At 44.4% G+C, this 14622-nt stretch overlaps 1 protein-coding gene and 1 long non-coding RNA gene across 3 annotated transcripts in view; one reads left to right on the forward strand and one right to left on the reverse strand.

Moving 5' to 3' along the window:
- Positions 1-1522: 1522 nt before the first annotated feature.
- LOC146865442 (uncharacterized) lies at positions 1523-2654 on the reverse strand. Its single transcript, XR_014976639.1, has 3 exons — positions 2489-2654; positions 1990-2188; positions 1523-1627 (listed from the first exon to the last, which is right to left on the reverse strand). It is a non-coding gene; the product is annotated as an uncharacterized LOC146865442 (long non-coding RNA).
- Positions 2655-4092: 1438 nt separating this feature from the next.
- Positions 4093-14622, forward strand: part of HOMER1 (homer scaffold protein 1) — a 966005-nt gene continuing 955475 nt past the window's right edge. The window contains exon 1 of one of the 2 annotated variants that reach the window (XM_085632251.1): positions 4093-4621. In XM_085632251.1, the coding sequence (XP_085488377.1) occupies positions 4589-4621 (33 nt within the window). In that variant the 5' untranslated portion in view covers positions 4093-4588. The remainder of the gene's footprint in view (positions 4622-14622) is intronic. The other variant, XM_085632250.1, reaches the window with a different exon arrangement.

Here is a 14622-nt window from a genome sequence, read left to right on the forward strand (position 1 = left end):
GAAAATGTTACATAAGGCAAAGGGGACTACAAGGTGTAGAATTCACATGTCATTCTTACTGGTAGGCATTGTTAAGGAGTGCTTGGTCTGGAGAAGCACAAACTCAGGATTCAGAACATAACAGTGGTTAGCATTGACTTTAACACTAAAAATGTATTTCCTCCCAAATAAACCTTTTTAGCAGCATCAGGATAATGAAAGACTGGGAAAAAACATAAGTCACTAACTTGTACCTTGCAGTTTGCAAGCAGCTGTTTGATGACAGTTTATAGGTCACTGTGCTAGATTACGATTGTCCCTTATGAACTGCACAGTAAAAAAAAGAATCTCTCTGAAAAAAGAAGTAACCCACTGACCTATGCATATAAAATACTGTTTTTTAAAAGGCATGGTACATGTTCTTTGCAGTAGGCATTTTAACCCTCTGCGCTACATTCGATAAGTCAAAGCTGCCACTGGACAAAACTCATCTCTCTGCAGCAGGGACATTAATCACTGGTGTTATCTTGACACTTTTATTGTTCTTTGAAAACTGCTAATTAAACAAGATACTTTGCAGTGCTTTCAAAACTGCTGCCTGCGGACCCCCTAGGAATGTGTCAGGGACCCCTGGGGGTCCGCGGACCACAGTTTGGGAAACACTGTTCTAATGAGTACAACCCTCACTCGCATGAGTTAAGATTGTTATATCCCATATCTCATGCTAAACATTGAGGGGCCGATTCCAATCCGGGTCGGAAGGGCACCAAACGCGATCCGGACGGAAAAACTACGAGCCGTACGCGTGTTTTCCGCCCGACTCGTACAGCTGTACGAGCGAGCACGTACGATGCGAGCTACGTGAAATTCACCAACCAAGTCGTTTCCGGGTCTGAACCGCTCCGTACATCTCGGTCGTAAGCTAACTATGGCGTGCAATGGATGCGATTTACGACCAAGCCAATACGATGCACGCGTCGGACAGCCTGTGCAAGCCGAAGTGTCCGGATCGCAAAACGTCCGGGTGGTTGCCTTTGGGGATCCGCGTCAGACCCCCTGTCACCCAAAGCCCTACGACTCAGACCGAGGGGGAGACCCAAGGGTCCCCCCAACACAGGCATGTACTGTACGAATGGCACCGACGCTTACCCACTGTAGGGGGCGCCCTTGCGTGAGACGTACCCATTCAGTCAATGGGAGCCCATGTACGCGTTGTACGACCGGCTCCCATTGACTTCTATGGGAGTCCGACCGAACCGAGTCTGGCAGCATACGGCCGCATTGAACTCGCTCGGTCGGACTGCAGGACTCCGGCTCGGTCGGAAAACACTCCGGATCCGGCTCGGTCGGAGTGCTTTCCGACCCGGCTTGGAATCGGCACCAGAGTGTACCTTTATACTGTTGCAGGACATTCTAATGTTTGTCCTCCTGATGTCGAGTAATTACACATCAGTTGAGGCACATTATAGGTATTAGTCCTACAAGAATTTCATATATCAAAAAAGTCAGAGAGAATTTTAAAGTCCACAAACAAATCAAAAAATTTCGTTAGTTATCATTTGTTTATTATTCTTTTCTTGAATTGTCCAAATTTCATTATAACACATAACAGCCGACACGTGTTTCGTCCATCCGGACTTTTTCAAGGCTGTAACAAATAGATACAAATATACAATATTACAAAACACATAAAAACAATAGCTATACAAAGTGTTGATGTTTAAAAACACAATTTTGCTTTAAAAAGGTCCTCTTACTAAAAGACAAATTTACATACATTAATGTTGTATCGATTCCTTATATATTGACACTCAATACAAACGAGGGGCTGGTGTCAATAAATACAACGAAAGAGAAGGCCATAAGTATGCAGCTGGTGAAGAAGATGTAAGCAATAGAGTAAAGAGAGCCACCACCAGAAGAACCATCCAGATCCTATTGGAGTATAAGACACATTGCAGTATGATAGCAGATTAGTGTGTGCTAATAGCGTCATAGCGAGGAACTAACCTCATTGGAAAGTAGAGTCTCTCTCCCTATAAATAGAATCAGAAATAAACGACCACTCCTTGTTCACATTGGTCAGTCCTGGCATTAAAAGGTAGTGTTCCATGTGATAATTTTCTTTCTAATGCCTCGAACACTCCCCACGCTCGTGATCAAATTGTCACGGACAGGCAGACGTCGTAACGCTAAGGTACTGATACACCTGTGTACCAAAGAACACATGTTCCATTAAAAGAAGTCTCGAACTCAATGTATAAAAAATATATAAAATATAGATGGCCATATATGTGGCCCAAATGCTACTGATTAAACATGTGTTTATGATTGTGGAGGTACCTATAGAATAACCATTTTTACGAGTGGAAAAACCCATTTACTCGTAGGTAACAAGCTATTAATCTATCCGCTCTATCCAATGAATAATTCAGACTGACTGGTATTAAGACAAAACCAAAACAAAATGTTCTTATTGCTAGGTATACGCGTAACCAAACATTCTTACCAGAACGTACGGGTCCCTTTCCTATGTCTTATGAAGGACCCCTGTCACCATCAGTGATGTTGGAACCCACTTGTATTCTTATAGTCGTCCCATCATAGTCCTTGTCGAACGTTTCCCCCAAAAAAGGTTTGCCTTCCAAGCAAAAGTTTACCGAGCAGGTCGTGATAAACCTAAAATAAATTTAGAAAATCATGTGTGATGACCTATGCGTCTAAGGTATTGTGAACACCACATAAACAGGAACTTCACCGGACATAATTTGGCATTAGAGGGTTTCGTGGGACACATCTTGCGAATAGTTAAGCGGTATAGCTCCTGATGTCGAGTGTACACCCCAATGTAAGTGAATAATGGTCTCGGCATAGAGGTCGGGGAAAGGAGGGGACGGTTGAATCTGAGGAGAGGCATTCGATGTATGACAGAACAGAAATAAGATTAATAAACTTGCCGTGTTTTCACCTCAGTTTCCTGTGTTCCTACGCCGTTTTCCTCTAGCTGGTCTAAAGCCTGAGCTCTCACTCTGCAAGAACGATTTTCACTCTGAAAATAGGTATAAGTTCCTTTATTAACAGCCCCATACACCATGAAGGGAAGTGAAATTCAAGTACGTCTTTCTGCTCCAGAGCTGCGCCTCAACTGAAGCTCAGCATTCTAGTACATCCAATAGTGACATTACAGAGAATGTACAATCCCCTCGTTCTACATAAGGTAACTGAAATAGCTCATTACTACACATTCTTCCATCATTTTTCTTTTTTGCAGTTTTACATAGTGCGAACGCGTCCTGAAGGTACTGGAGTACTTTAAACGAGCACAGAAGTTGCATTACACAAGGACACAAGGAGAGAGTACATGGTTTGCTTAAAATCACAGGATGTTGAGCCGACGCCGAGTCTAGAAGCTGTCCCAAAGTCGGAAGGTCTCGGATTCTAAACTCAGACCTGCAGACTGCCCCACGGATTCCGACGCCCAACGAGAGTAATCGAACTGTTCTGACAGGATTGGATAGTGGGGTGTCAGCCGCTAAAACTACTGTCTGTGCCTGGGGTATATACAATCACTGAGGCTCGCAACCAATGGACAACTAACAAACGTTCCCCAACCAATAGTGTCGTAGCGTTCTTTCGACGTTTTTACAGCCAATAACAATTTTAACAACTATTTCCACTGCCAATCTTAGTCCACTCTCCCATTGCCGACGCCCCCAACCAATAAGCAATTTAAAGAGCTTCCCCAACCAATCCAATGAAAAAAAAAAATTTCAAACCAATCCGGAGCAACTGCACTTTCCCCCAGCACGAATAGAAATGTTCTCGCATAGCTGATTGGCTGTAAGCACTTTGGTTCTACAGCTCTAGTCCTGCTTGCCATAATTACCGTAATTACTGGACAAAAGACGTCTGTCAAAGGCTCAAATAACGGGCACCGGAATTCAGTCTCAAATAGCGGTTTATTCAGGGAATTTTTAGACTGACGTCCACCCTAGCGTGTGCTGACATGGCTTCCTGTACCGCCGGTAATGGTGGTGTTGCTGCCGAAGGCGCGCTACATGCCCTGCCAGCCTTGCCTCAGAAGCCCGTGGGCGGCTCAGCGGAGGTCTAAAGACATCTCTTCGCACCGGTGGCGCGGCTCAGCCCCCGCTGCAGTCTCCGCCGGTCCTGTGGGGAGCTCGGCGCCCGGTGCGAGCAGGGGGGCGGGTCGCCGGCTCTGGCGTGTGGGACGAGGAGCGTGGGCAGCGGATCGCGCGGTATTGGGACACGATGGGCCGAGGAGCCGGGCTGCCTAGCGCCGCCTGACTGCGGCCCCTGGACTCATGGAAACCCTTCTGTAGGGCGCCCTGTTCTACGAATTCCAGCACTGCCATTCGCCCCCAGGGAGCGACCGTTACCGAGTACCTCAGGGTACGGCCGCCGGATACCAAGCCTTGCAGCAGTGCACGGAGCAGGAGCACGCCTGGTCCCAGCGCACACCACTCAGAAGCATCTCTTCATCTTGGTAAAATGGGGTAAGCATGCATTTGCATTGAAAACTGCAGTTCCTAGAAGCACTAGGGGCTCATTGCATGCCTGCTCTGACAGCTATTCCTGGAAAGTCACATGCATGGCTGAAGGCATGCCATGTTCTCCCTTCTTGGTGGCAGCTCTATTCCCTAATGTAACTTCCTTTTCTAGGCGCGAGCTTGCTATTTGTGGGAGTACCACCGCGGCAAAAGATTTTTTAATGTTAGTGCCTATTGATTCGTTTAGATGCATCTGTGTGCATGATTTTGATTTGAATTTAAATAGCACGAACAGCGTGGAAGACGACATACCCTTAACCATTATGCAATGTTGATAGAACCTGCGTTGCATATACTCCGATTGTATTTGTTTTCAGAAGGAGTTGTATGTTTATAATCATTTTCTGAATATCTTAGTTTAGCTCTCTCGTCCCTAGCCTCTGATAATCTTGCTGTCCGTTCTTTCTCGCGAGTCCCCATTGCCCTCTACCATTGCAGAACACCGTAGATTGAGCTAAAATACACAACTCTCTTTAACGGGAAAGATAAGGTGTTCTACTGACATACACATCGAACTGGTGTAGCATAGACAACAATCGTCGGTGTTGGCGATGAGAGCTGTTGCTTGGGTTTTAAAGAGAGAGTGTCAAGACCTGTCTCACGTTGTACGTTCCAGTAACATGGAGAAGTTAATTATAGTTTGGCTGTCACACATCTGGATGTGATTAAGTGACCGTGTGGCTCAGTGGTAGCAGTAAAACCTATTCTCATACTACAGTCTTATGTTCCTTTTACCGGTTAGTCGCATTGGTTCACTTGACATCTACCAAAACCACAGGTCACAGAATGAATTTTGTTACCAAATGAAAAGCGGCACCCTGGCGCCCAGGTGACATCGAGTCACCTGGCCACTTCAAGCTATGCCCTTTCGTGGCCATGCCCATAGGTCGCGAAGCTGCTTTATACAGTGTAGCCTAATGCATGTTTCTCTGGAGGACGCTGTCCCTTCAGCACCACATTCTCACAGAGTTGTTGCATTCCGTCTGCCTTTTACTTCGCCGAGCCGCCTGCATCTCCAGGACAGCGCTCCCAGTTGTTATGGTCAATTGTGTTCTACTTATCATTTCGTTGTTTCGGGCAGAGTTTTGGATATCAAATGCTTCCTAAAATCAACGGATGTGTTTGAGGCCCAGTAGCAGCCGAAGGTACTTCAAAAGCAGATCAATTTTCTTAAAATTGTATGATTAGCAGAGCTTTTTGCCTTTATTCTTAAACAGTTGGGTATCGGAGGCGGGGAAGGGACTTGGGAGCTTAACAATTTAACGTCGTTTATTTTAAGCCGGCTCTCTGGAGGTTTGCATGACTCACCACTTGGTACACAGGGAGCAGGTTTGTTGAAAGGAAGTCACAAAGAAAGCACAATGGCGGCGCTCAAATTATCCCAAACAAGCAGAACCCGGGAGTTATACTTTACAGAGAGTGCTATGCCTGCCACGCTTTAAAAGTTGCGTTTGCTGCAGTGTGCTGTATTTTTTTTTATTGTTATTCTTGTTGGACGGGTTTGTGTATTGCAAGGAGTAGAGGAAATGTTGCTAGTTTGGATAAAATCATTTAACATTTCGTGGTGTTGAATGCACTTTGTGTTAAATTGCACTCATTAGGTTGCAGTAGAGAACATTACATGGTATTCATATTTTTCGCTCACCTGTTCAAGTAAGGAGGAGTTAAATACCTTTTATAGTGCACATACCTACAAATAGTAAACAAAGACAACACCCTTACTCGTGACTAAGAAGAACAGCTGTCTTTAAAAGAAAAAGTCGAGTACTGCGCCCTACTTAGGCATGGTAGGCTGCTGACTGGTCATTGTTGTCTCTATGCTCGAGGATGTACGTTAGACTGGTGAGTGTACCCAGTATATTTCAATACCTTAATGACAAGGTCACAGTTCCTGTGGCCATTTACAATACATAACTACATATTTGAACGAAAGAAAAATACTGAGCAAAATACTCGTATGGCAGGAAAGTATTACAGAAACAACACTTGTATGCATAGAGTAATATACCCGACGTTGAAATTTGTTTAATAGCTGAGTGTACATTTTGCAAAAGGACTTAATGGAGACTTTTACATGAGTTTTTTTTGTGTGCAATTTGCTGAAACTGTAGTAGGCGTTTATAATTTGTGTCCACGTGTTTTTTAAAATCTGGAACTAGTACTCCTTGTGCTACAAGTCTTACTTTAGCTTGAGGAGAATAAAAACACGCCAAGACGTCTGCATTTGCATAGTAACTTAAACATCCATATGTTGTAGAGAGAGATGTCTGTGGTTCTAATCCGCCGAGGATTTTCGTTTTTGAAGTTTTTCATGTTAAGAAGTGTATTGAAATCACTTGGGTTGGCGAATCTGCAAAATACTAGACACATTGTGTGAAAGTTTCAAATAACGTTTTGTGCCCCGATTAAATTTGAACACAGAAAGTTGCACGTGCGCTCCTAGATGTTCGAGTCTGATTCATATAATTCGGATGTGTGCAAATCTACAGAGTAACTTCCAGTTAAGATAACAGAAAATCATCCAGATGGAGATAATGTTCTCACTTTCACAAGTGTAGGTGAGGCCTGCAAAAGAACACTGGTGACCCCGCCCCCCGCCCCCTCCCCTGGAAGTGCCAGGGCAGAGCTCTTTGGAAATACTCGGAGGGTCTTAGCTTTGTAAATAGTCACTAACGTTCATCTTCCAAAATAATTGCACACATAAACAAAGATGCGGATGACGTAGTTAGGATTAGAATAGGCGAATTCATTTGCGGTGTGGAGGGGAAGATATTTATTTCTCATCATTAAATTGTGTTTGGGCGTAGTACCCCGCACATGCCTGGATGTACAGCAACAGAGCACTTAAAATATGGTGGTAATAAGGTGTCAATAAAATAGATCCAAAAACTCACCTTTTAATGTTTAAAGTAATGCTAAAAACTAACCGCCAGTTCTCTGCTCTTCGCAGACAATAGACCTTCATAGAGATATTGTTCACTGAAACTTTGAAAGTTAAAGTTTTCCTTGCCATTCATGTATCACTTCTGTGAGTTCCCAAGCACAAATATAGTTCTGTTAGTTATACACTTATGACTGCTCCAGCGATGATTTAGCCAATATTTTAAAAAGTTTTCCCTTTATGCAGTGGGTGTTGTGTTTCAGATTTGCAGAGTGTACTGTCACCTGGGAGGGTATCCTGGTGCTGAGCAGGTGTGACTCTAGAAACACACGAGGCCTAGTGGGACTAGTCGAAAAGCAAGGTCTTCAGGTTCTTGCAGAATTCACGAAGTGAGGAGGAGGCTCTAATATGTTGCAGCAGGTCATTCCACGCTTTGAGTGATGTAGGAGAAGGCTCAACCACTGGATCTGGTTTTCTGTATGTGTGAGATTTGTGGAAGTAGGTGTCCAGACAAGCGGAGGTATCTGGAAGGGTTGTGAAATCAGATGGGATAGTTAAGTTATGCTGAGCAAGTGTTATAGAGTGCCTTGAAAGTGTGGGTCAGAAGTTTGACTTGTGTTTGTTTGTGAATGGGAAGTCAGTGGCGTTCATTCAGGTGTGGTATGATGTGAGTGTGGTGTGGAAGGTGGAGGGTGATACTGGCTGCCGAGTTCTGAATGGTCTGCAGCCTTCTGGTGAGTTTTTGTTTACACCCAGCATAGAGGGTGTTCCCGTAGTCTAGTTGCTTTTGACCAGGTTGGGCATGATGGTTTTCCAGTGATGATTGAGAGCCGTTTGAAAATCTTCCTCAGCATTTTCAGGGTATGGGAGCCAGAGACGGTGACAACATTGATTGGGACGGTTATGTAGAGTTTCCGGTTGATGAGGATCCCATGGTTCTTGGCGTGGGTGGTGGGGGTGGATGTCGGCCTAGCTCTGTTGGCCACCAAGTGGAGTCCCACAATGATGTGCTCTTCCCGAAGATGATGATTTCGGTCTTGTCGAAGTTCAGCTTTAGACAGTTCGTTTTCAGTGGGCTATTTCAGTCATGCAGGCATTGAACTTGATCTGGGTACTGGGTGTCTTGTTTGTGAGCATCATTTATTAATCCCTTTTTAGCTGTATTTCATAGTTATTCTAACATCTCCCTTGTACCTGAATAACGTATAGTGTTGCACTTTCAAATTCATGTCTCTCAATAGAAATATGATTTAAAATGTCACACAATTCAAATGTTTGAAAACATTGTAGCTTCAGAAGTTTGCTCTTACCTCTCGGGGTATGAGCATATATTTAATGAATAGCAAGTTATTTGTGGTGGAGTCTTAATCCAACCATTTTAGAGTTTTCTTGAAGTAGTTTTTATGGTATTTCCTTCAAAATCTACAAGCACAGTTTGGCAAGGCTCCTGTTTTTTTATGTCTCGCCTAAGACCACGCATGTGCTGTCTGTTACAAGACATATCTTAAAGTGGTCTTAGAGCTGGCTCATTTCTTGCCATTGGTTGGGCTCATTGTCAGTCTCATTTGCTTGTGTATTATTCGTTAGCTGTGTGAGCTGTCCTCCCTCTTCTTTTGCTTGTCCTGTCCCTGGAACATGGATGCATTACTATGTTCCTCCACTGCTCACATTTTCAGAACCTGCTTTTTTCCATTTCTGTTTAGGGATTCTACAAGAGCGCATGTGTATTCCCGCTGTCTCCCTTTTGTGCTTTGGTGCCTCTGCAGTGCTCCAGTGTGCTTCTCCCACACTTCCTCTGCATTGATTTCTCACCTGTGTGCTTTTTTCCTGCAAGCTCCATGTTGCCCTTTTTCCCATTTGATCCCCTCACCTGTGTTTCTGTGTTGCTTTTGCCCTGTGTTGATTCCTCCACCTGCTTTAAAAACCCGCCCCTTCACCTGTTCATTGGTTTTGCTTCTGCCGTTCGTCTACCATGTTGCTTCCTCCCTATTTTTTTGCCCCCCATGTAGCTTCCCCCAACCAGTTAAAAAAACAAAACACCTTCATGCATTTTTTTTTACTTTTCAGTTATCAATCCAACTTGAATCGGTAACTAAAAAGAAAACCGCATTGGCTGTGTCATTTTGTAGGTACGAACATGCGTGGTGCATATGCCTACCAAATGAAGTGGCCGGCTGCTTGAAAAGCCTTTTTTTTTTTTAACCATTCTTTAGCCATTCGGCACAACATCAATGATATTGTGTCGCATGGCTAAAAGCATTGGCAAAGGCAAGAGGTCCCAAAGGAGAGCTGTTAGCTTTGCCAGTGCTTGTTCCAGGAAAATATGGACTATTGTTTCAATTTCCTCCGAACATAGGGATAATAAAGCAACTTACAGAGCACTGGACGCTGTTGAACTGTCAACATGGTAAGAGGGCACCTGCCTCGAACTGACCAGAGCAAATGAGTCACTTATTCCAATAGAGTTTGGGAAACTGGGGGAGCAGAGTTCTCCTAGTCCCATGAAAATATTGAAGAAAATGGACTTAAATCGATTTAATTGGATCGTTTTCTCATAAATTGGCTAAAACTCATAGGTTATAAAGGGGCCCATATGAAAAAGCCCAGTTGTTTCATAGTGTACTTCTTATGACTTACCCTCCTCAGGAGTGTTGTATTCACTCTCCCAAAAACTTTACAAAACTGCTAGCAAAACCACGCGCCTGTTAGCACAAATTTCCATGATAACTAAAGAGCCTAAGGTATTACAGACAGTTATAAAGTGGTATGCATTTTCACACGGTTTGTCATTTTCAAAATGTGTTGACCAATTTTCTTCACACCAACTTTACATTCTTAGGCCTCACACTGCAGTAGCTATAATATTATAAGATATTTTGACATGTTTTATCAATGTAGATTATGAAGTACTTCCATTTAAATCACGAAATAAACGTCCAATAGAGTAGGCGACCTCTGGCTCAGCATAACATATCACTCACCTGTCATCATTAATAATATTTTAGAAAGGCAATCATTTTGTCACTAAATACCAGCTGGCTGGTTTCTGAAAACAGACAAATTTGTTATTACATGCAATCTTTTAGTTTTAGATAAGTAAAACCAATTTACCTACCCAAATGTTTCCCTGGTCACGAAAAACAAAAAACACCTTTTGTTATGAACTACCAGATTTTCAGTTCCAGTTAATAATAAATTATTGATGCACCTTTTTATATATCTTTCACATTTATGTCTGCTGCACATGGACACATGCTGTTTTTTGTGTCTATCATCATTATCTTAAAATACTATCAATGTTAATCATATTGTATGGCTTGTCACCATCATTATAATTGGTATTGCAAAAATTGCTGCGAGTGCAGTGGTGTGGAATTCCTATATTGAACGCAAAGGAAATATTGTTTGAGGTCAAGGACCACACGTTTCCAAGTTTATTTTGTCCTTGGAACAAGTAGGCCCAATCCCCTACAGCACAAAACCCTTTGGCTTCCAATTTACAGTACCTCATAATAGAGCTCGGATGGGAATCGTCTGCAGTTGAGGTAATATTTGTTTCCATATGTTAATGCTGTTCGAACTTGTATTTATGTTTCATTAATGCAAAGCCTTTATTATTTGGGTGAGCATTCTAAATACATGTTGTAAGCTCGGATTGCACTACTGAAAGTGGTTCCTGTAAAAAAATGTGTACGCACATTTGCAAAGTTTAACAATATGGGGCTATGCATAATGCTCCCAGAATGCTCTCTGATTAGATGCAAATATTTGTAGAAGCTTTAAACCAAGATTGATGATTTTTTGCTTTCCAAATAAAATGCCCACAAAAAAATGCAACTAGGAAAAAAAAAATGCTAAACTATTGTGAAATTATAGGTGCCATTTCTTTGAAGCATCATTTAATAAAATGTGTAGATGTATGATAGTATTTACAAAAAATATTCATAATGGAAACTTAGTGCAACCATTTTCAACAAGATTATGGGAAACATGAAAATAAACAAGCATTGGCAACAACAATAGTCAAAATTGGTGGTCAGTCTGTTGGTTTTGTCAATGCTTGCCTTGTTTTGACATGACTTTTGTAAAACCTTATTCTTGTGGGGGCTAGTGGGCCCTCACTATTGTAACAAACATTGTCAAAAAGCAAAAATATCTTTTGGTCTCAAAAAGCACACATTGCCATAGTAGTTCCTGGCACTGAACACAACTAATTTGTGTGCTGATATGCTCCTTGTGAAAGAGTAGATTGTGATCATTCACTATGAAGACAGCCCATAGATGGGGGGGGGGGAGGAGAGAGGGAGAGAGGGAGGGAGGAGAGGAGAGGAGAGAGGGAGAGAGGGAGGGAGAGAGAGAGGGGGAGGGAGAGAGAGAGAGAGAGAGAGAGAGAGAGAGAGAGAGAGAGAGAGAGAATTTTAATAAAAAAACAAAAGATATTGGTTAACGCCAGACCTAATTAGGGGCCCAATTCTTAAAGAAAGCCACAAGTGTACCCATGGTATATGTCTATACATTAGTGTAGATTTATGTATTTCATGAATTTACAGAAGTTGACCAGGAAATCTTACTTATAAAATATATATTATTTTTTTTTTTTTTTTTTTTTTTGGAAAACCTTTATTTAACAGTATGTGCAAACAAATACGGGCCTACAACCCTCAGGCCGGCCTCGACAATAAAGGGCACATCAGCAAGCAATTATACGACTCAGCAGCATAGCAGTACAAGCACGAATAGACCAGATTACGTTATACACAATTGTGCCGCCGAGCGCCAGGATGATGAGGTTTAAGTTTTATAAAGTCTTGAAATAAGTCCATAGCAACAGGTCTGGAAGGATCCGAATCAGAGCAATGCAGTTAGGACTATAGTGGGCAACGATCATCAGAAGAGTCAGCAAGCATTATCCGTAAGGTAATCAATCGCACTCAATGAAATCAGGATAGAAAAGAAGCATATCACATGACGATCCCCAGCACTACCCACAAGTTCCCAATCCTCCCCTCGACCCAAGAAATAAGAAAGGAAGGAGCAAACGAGAAAGGTAAAGAGTAGGAAGGGAGAAGAGAAAGAGAGAAAAGAAAGAAAGAAAAAGGAGGCCCATAGAAAAAAACAACAAGGAAATATACCCCCCACCCTACACGCATGCAGAGGCTACGGCCTACCCCCCCTAGCAGTGTGTCTGTCGCCCCAAAAGAGTACCCGAAATGTAGGAGAAGAGAAAGAGAAGAAAAAGAAAAAGAATGCCACGGTTGATCGGAGGAGGGCCGAGGATCTATTCAATACAAGCAAAATCGTTACCCGCGGTCACCCAACCCCAGGCCCCGACCTAACACCCTGCTACATGTACCTCCAACAGTCACAAGTCCCAGTCCCAGCCATATACGTATCAATGTGCAACAAGAAAAAACCCCCTTCCTCAGCCTTGGCCCCTTCGAATCTGCAGTCCAACAGAATCCAATTGCAGTACAGCCAACCTGGACGGGATGGGCCACCATGGAGTCCGTTGCAGCAATCGAGGGGTAAGAGACAAGTCAAACTGGAACGAAGCTCGATAGTAAAGGACCACAGAATGCGCCACTGCTATGCGGTGGCTAGTACAACAGGGAGCAGGACGATGCATAAGTCCCAGAGTAGCGGCCGGCCGATGTACAGGAAGCAAGTCCAGGAGGACGCTCAGAAACGTGGCACCAAAGGACAAAGGAGATGGGCAAAACGGCGGCTGAGGCACAAGCTCCGGCCATACCAAGGGAGCAGGATTGTCAGACTCCTCCAGGGCAGAGCCGAGGAGTACCGCAGCGGGCACTGGGACACGTCCCCCCGTCACTGCCACATACCTCAACTCGGGTGATCCACCGACAGTCGACTGAAGATGTGGCTTAACATGCCGCACTGGAGAATCATCATGGCCAGCTGAAAAAGTCCGATCAAACCGGTCCTCCAAACCAGTGGCAGAGTCGCGGAAGGCCAACCACAGGTCCTCCAGTGCTGCCAGGATGTCGCGAAGCCCCAGCGGTGGATCAAGGATGGAGGGTGCTGTTGCGTCCGCCATCTTAGGCAAGCAACCATCGAGCGCCCCGGGAAGCAAGCCCCCCTCACCAGCCATCGCTATCTGGAAAGTGATGAGCTCTCTGCGGGGCCCCGGTGGTGCGGGAAGCGTGGAGGCAGCCGGTCGTGGAAAGGCTTCAAGGATAGGGGAATCTGTGGTGCAGGGAAACCCACCGGCGAGACCAGGGCTTCCGATGCGGAAGATGGCGTCCGCTGCTGTAGGCTGCAACAAAGAAGCGATCCCGGCCCTCTCCCAGCTGGGTCGGGATACAGTATACGGGAGCTGGATACAATGTTGCGAGCGGGGCGCGCTGGGCAGCCGAGCATGGAAAAGGCTGCTGCGAGAATCCCAGCGCCGCGCTCCAGGTCCGGTGCACCGGCTCCTCCCTCTCCACAGCGGCCGCTGCTATCGTTGTCGCCGCCGGCCGCCCCCACTAAACAATGGCCCGGCTGCGACCTCTTGGAAGGCCGGAATGGAAACCGGGGCTCAACTCCGCCGGGGCAGCTCCGTTTTCGACCGGAGTCAAAGTATCGTGGTCAGGAAAGTGGCGCAGGTAAGCGTAGGGCTCGGAGGCGCAGGATGCTTGCCAGGATATCGACGAAGGGCGAAAGGGTCGGCGGAGCCGAAGAGCTAGGCGGCCATCTCGGCTGAAGGCTAGGCTCCTCCCCCATAAAATATATTTTTGAACTGCATTTTAGCATGAACAAATGTCCATGTGTAGATTTGCTCATGTGAAAATCAGTTGAGCGTTTACAAGTTCACTTTCCCTCCAGCCACTTTTTTCCCAACCCTGAATGAAGTTTTACTTCTAACCCTGTCAGGAGTACATTTCCAGCCTTTCTCAGTATGGTAACAGACTAGAGAAGAACTGGTGAAAACCCTTAAAGCATGCAGTTATTAGGTTCGCACAGACTCAAAAGAGCATTCCATCCCTATAACTATTGCTTACCGCTACCTCTAGCCCGTAGATCTGCAAAAAGGTGGCAAAATAAGGAAATTGCTAGTAGTCAATCCCTACTATAGTAATAGCCCTGGCATAATTAGAGAGGCTATTATCAGAGCTCTTATATAATGAGATTGCTGCCATAATTTGTGGCAGCACTACATGGCATTAAAGGGACAAGTAGATTTTTTTACGGGAC

Source organism: Triturus cristatus, chromosome 2_1 (genome assembly GCF_964204655.1).
Source record: "Triturus cristatus chromosome 2_1, aTriCri1.1, whole genome shotgun sequence".
Taxonomy (NCBI): domain Eukaryota; kingdom Metazoa; phylum Chordata; class Amphibia; order Caudata; family Salamandridae; genus Triturus; species Triturus cristatus.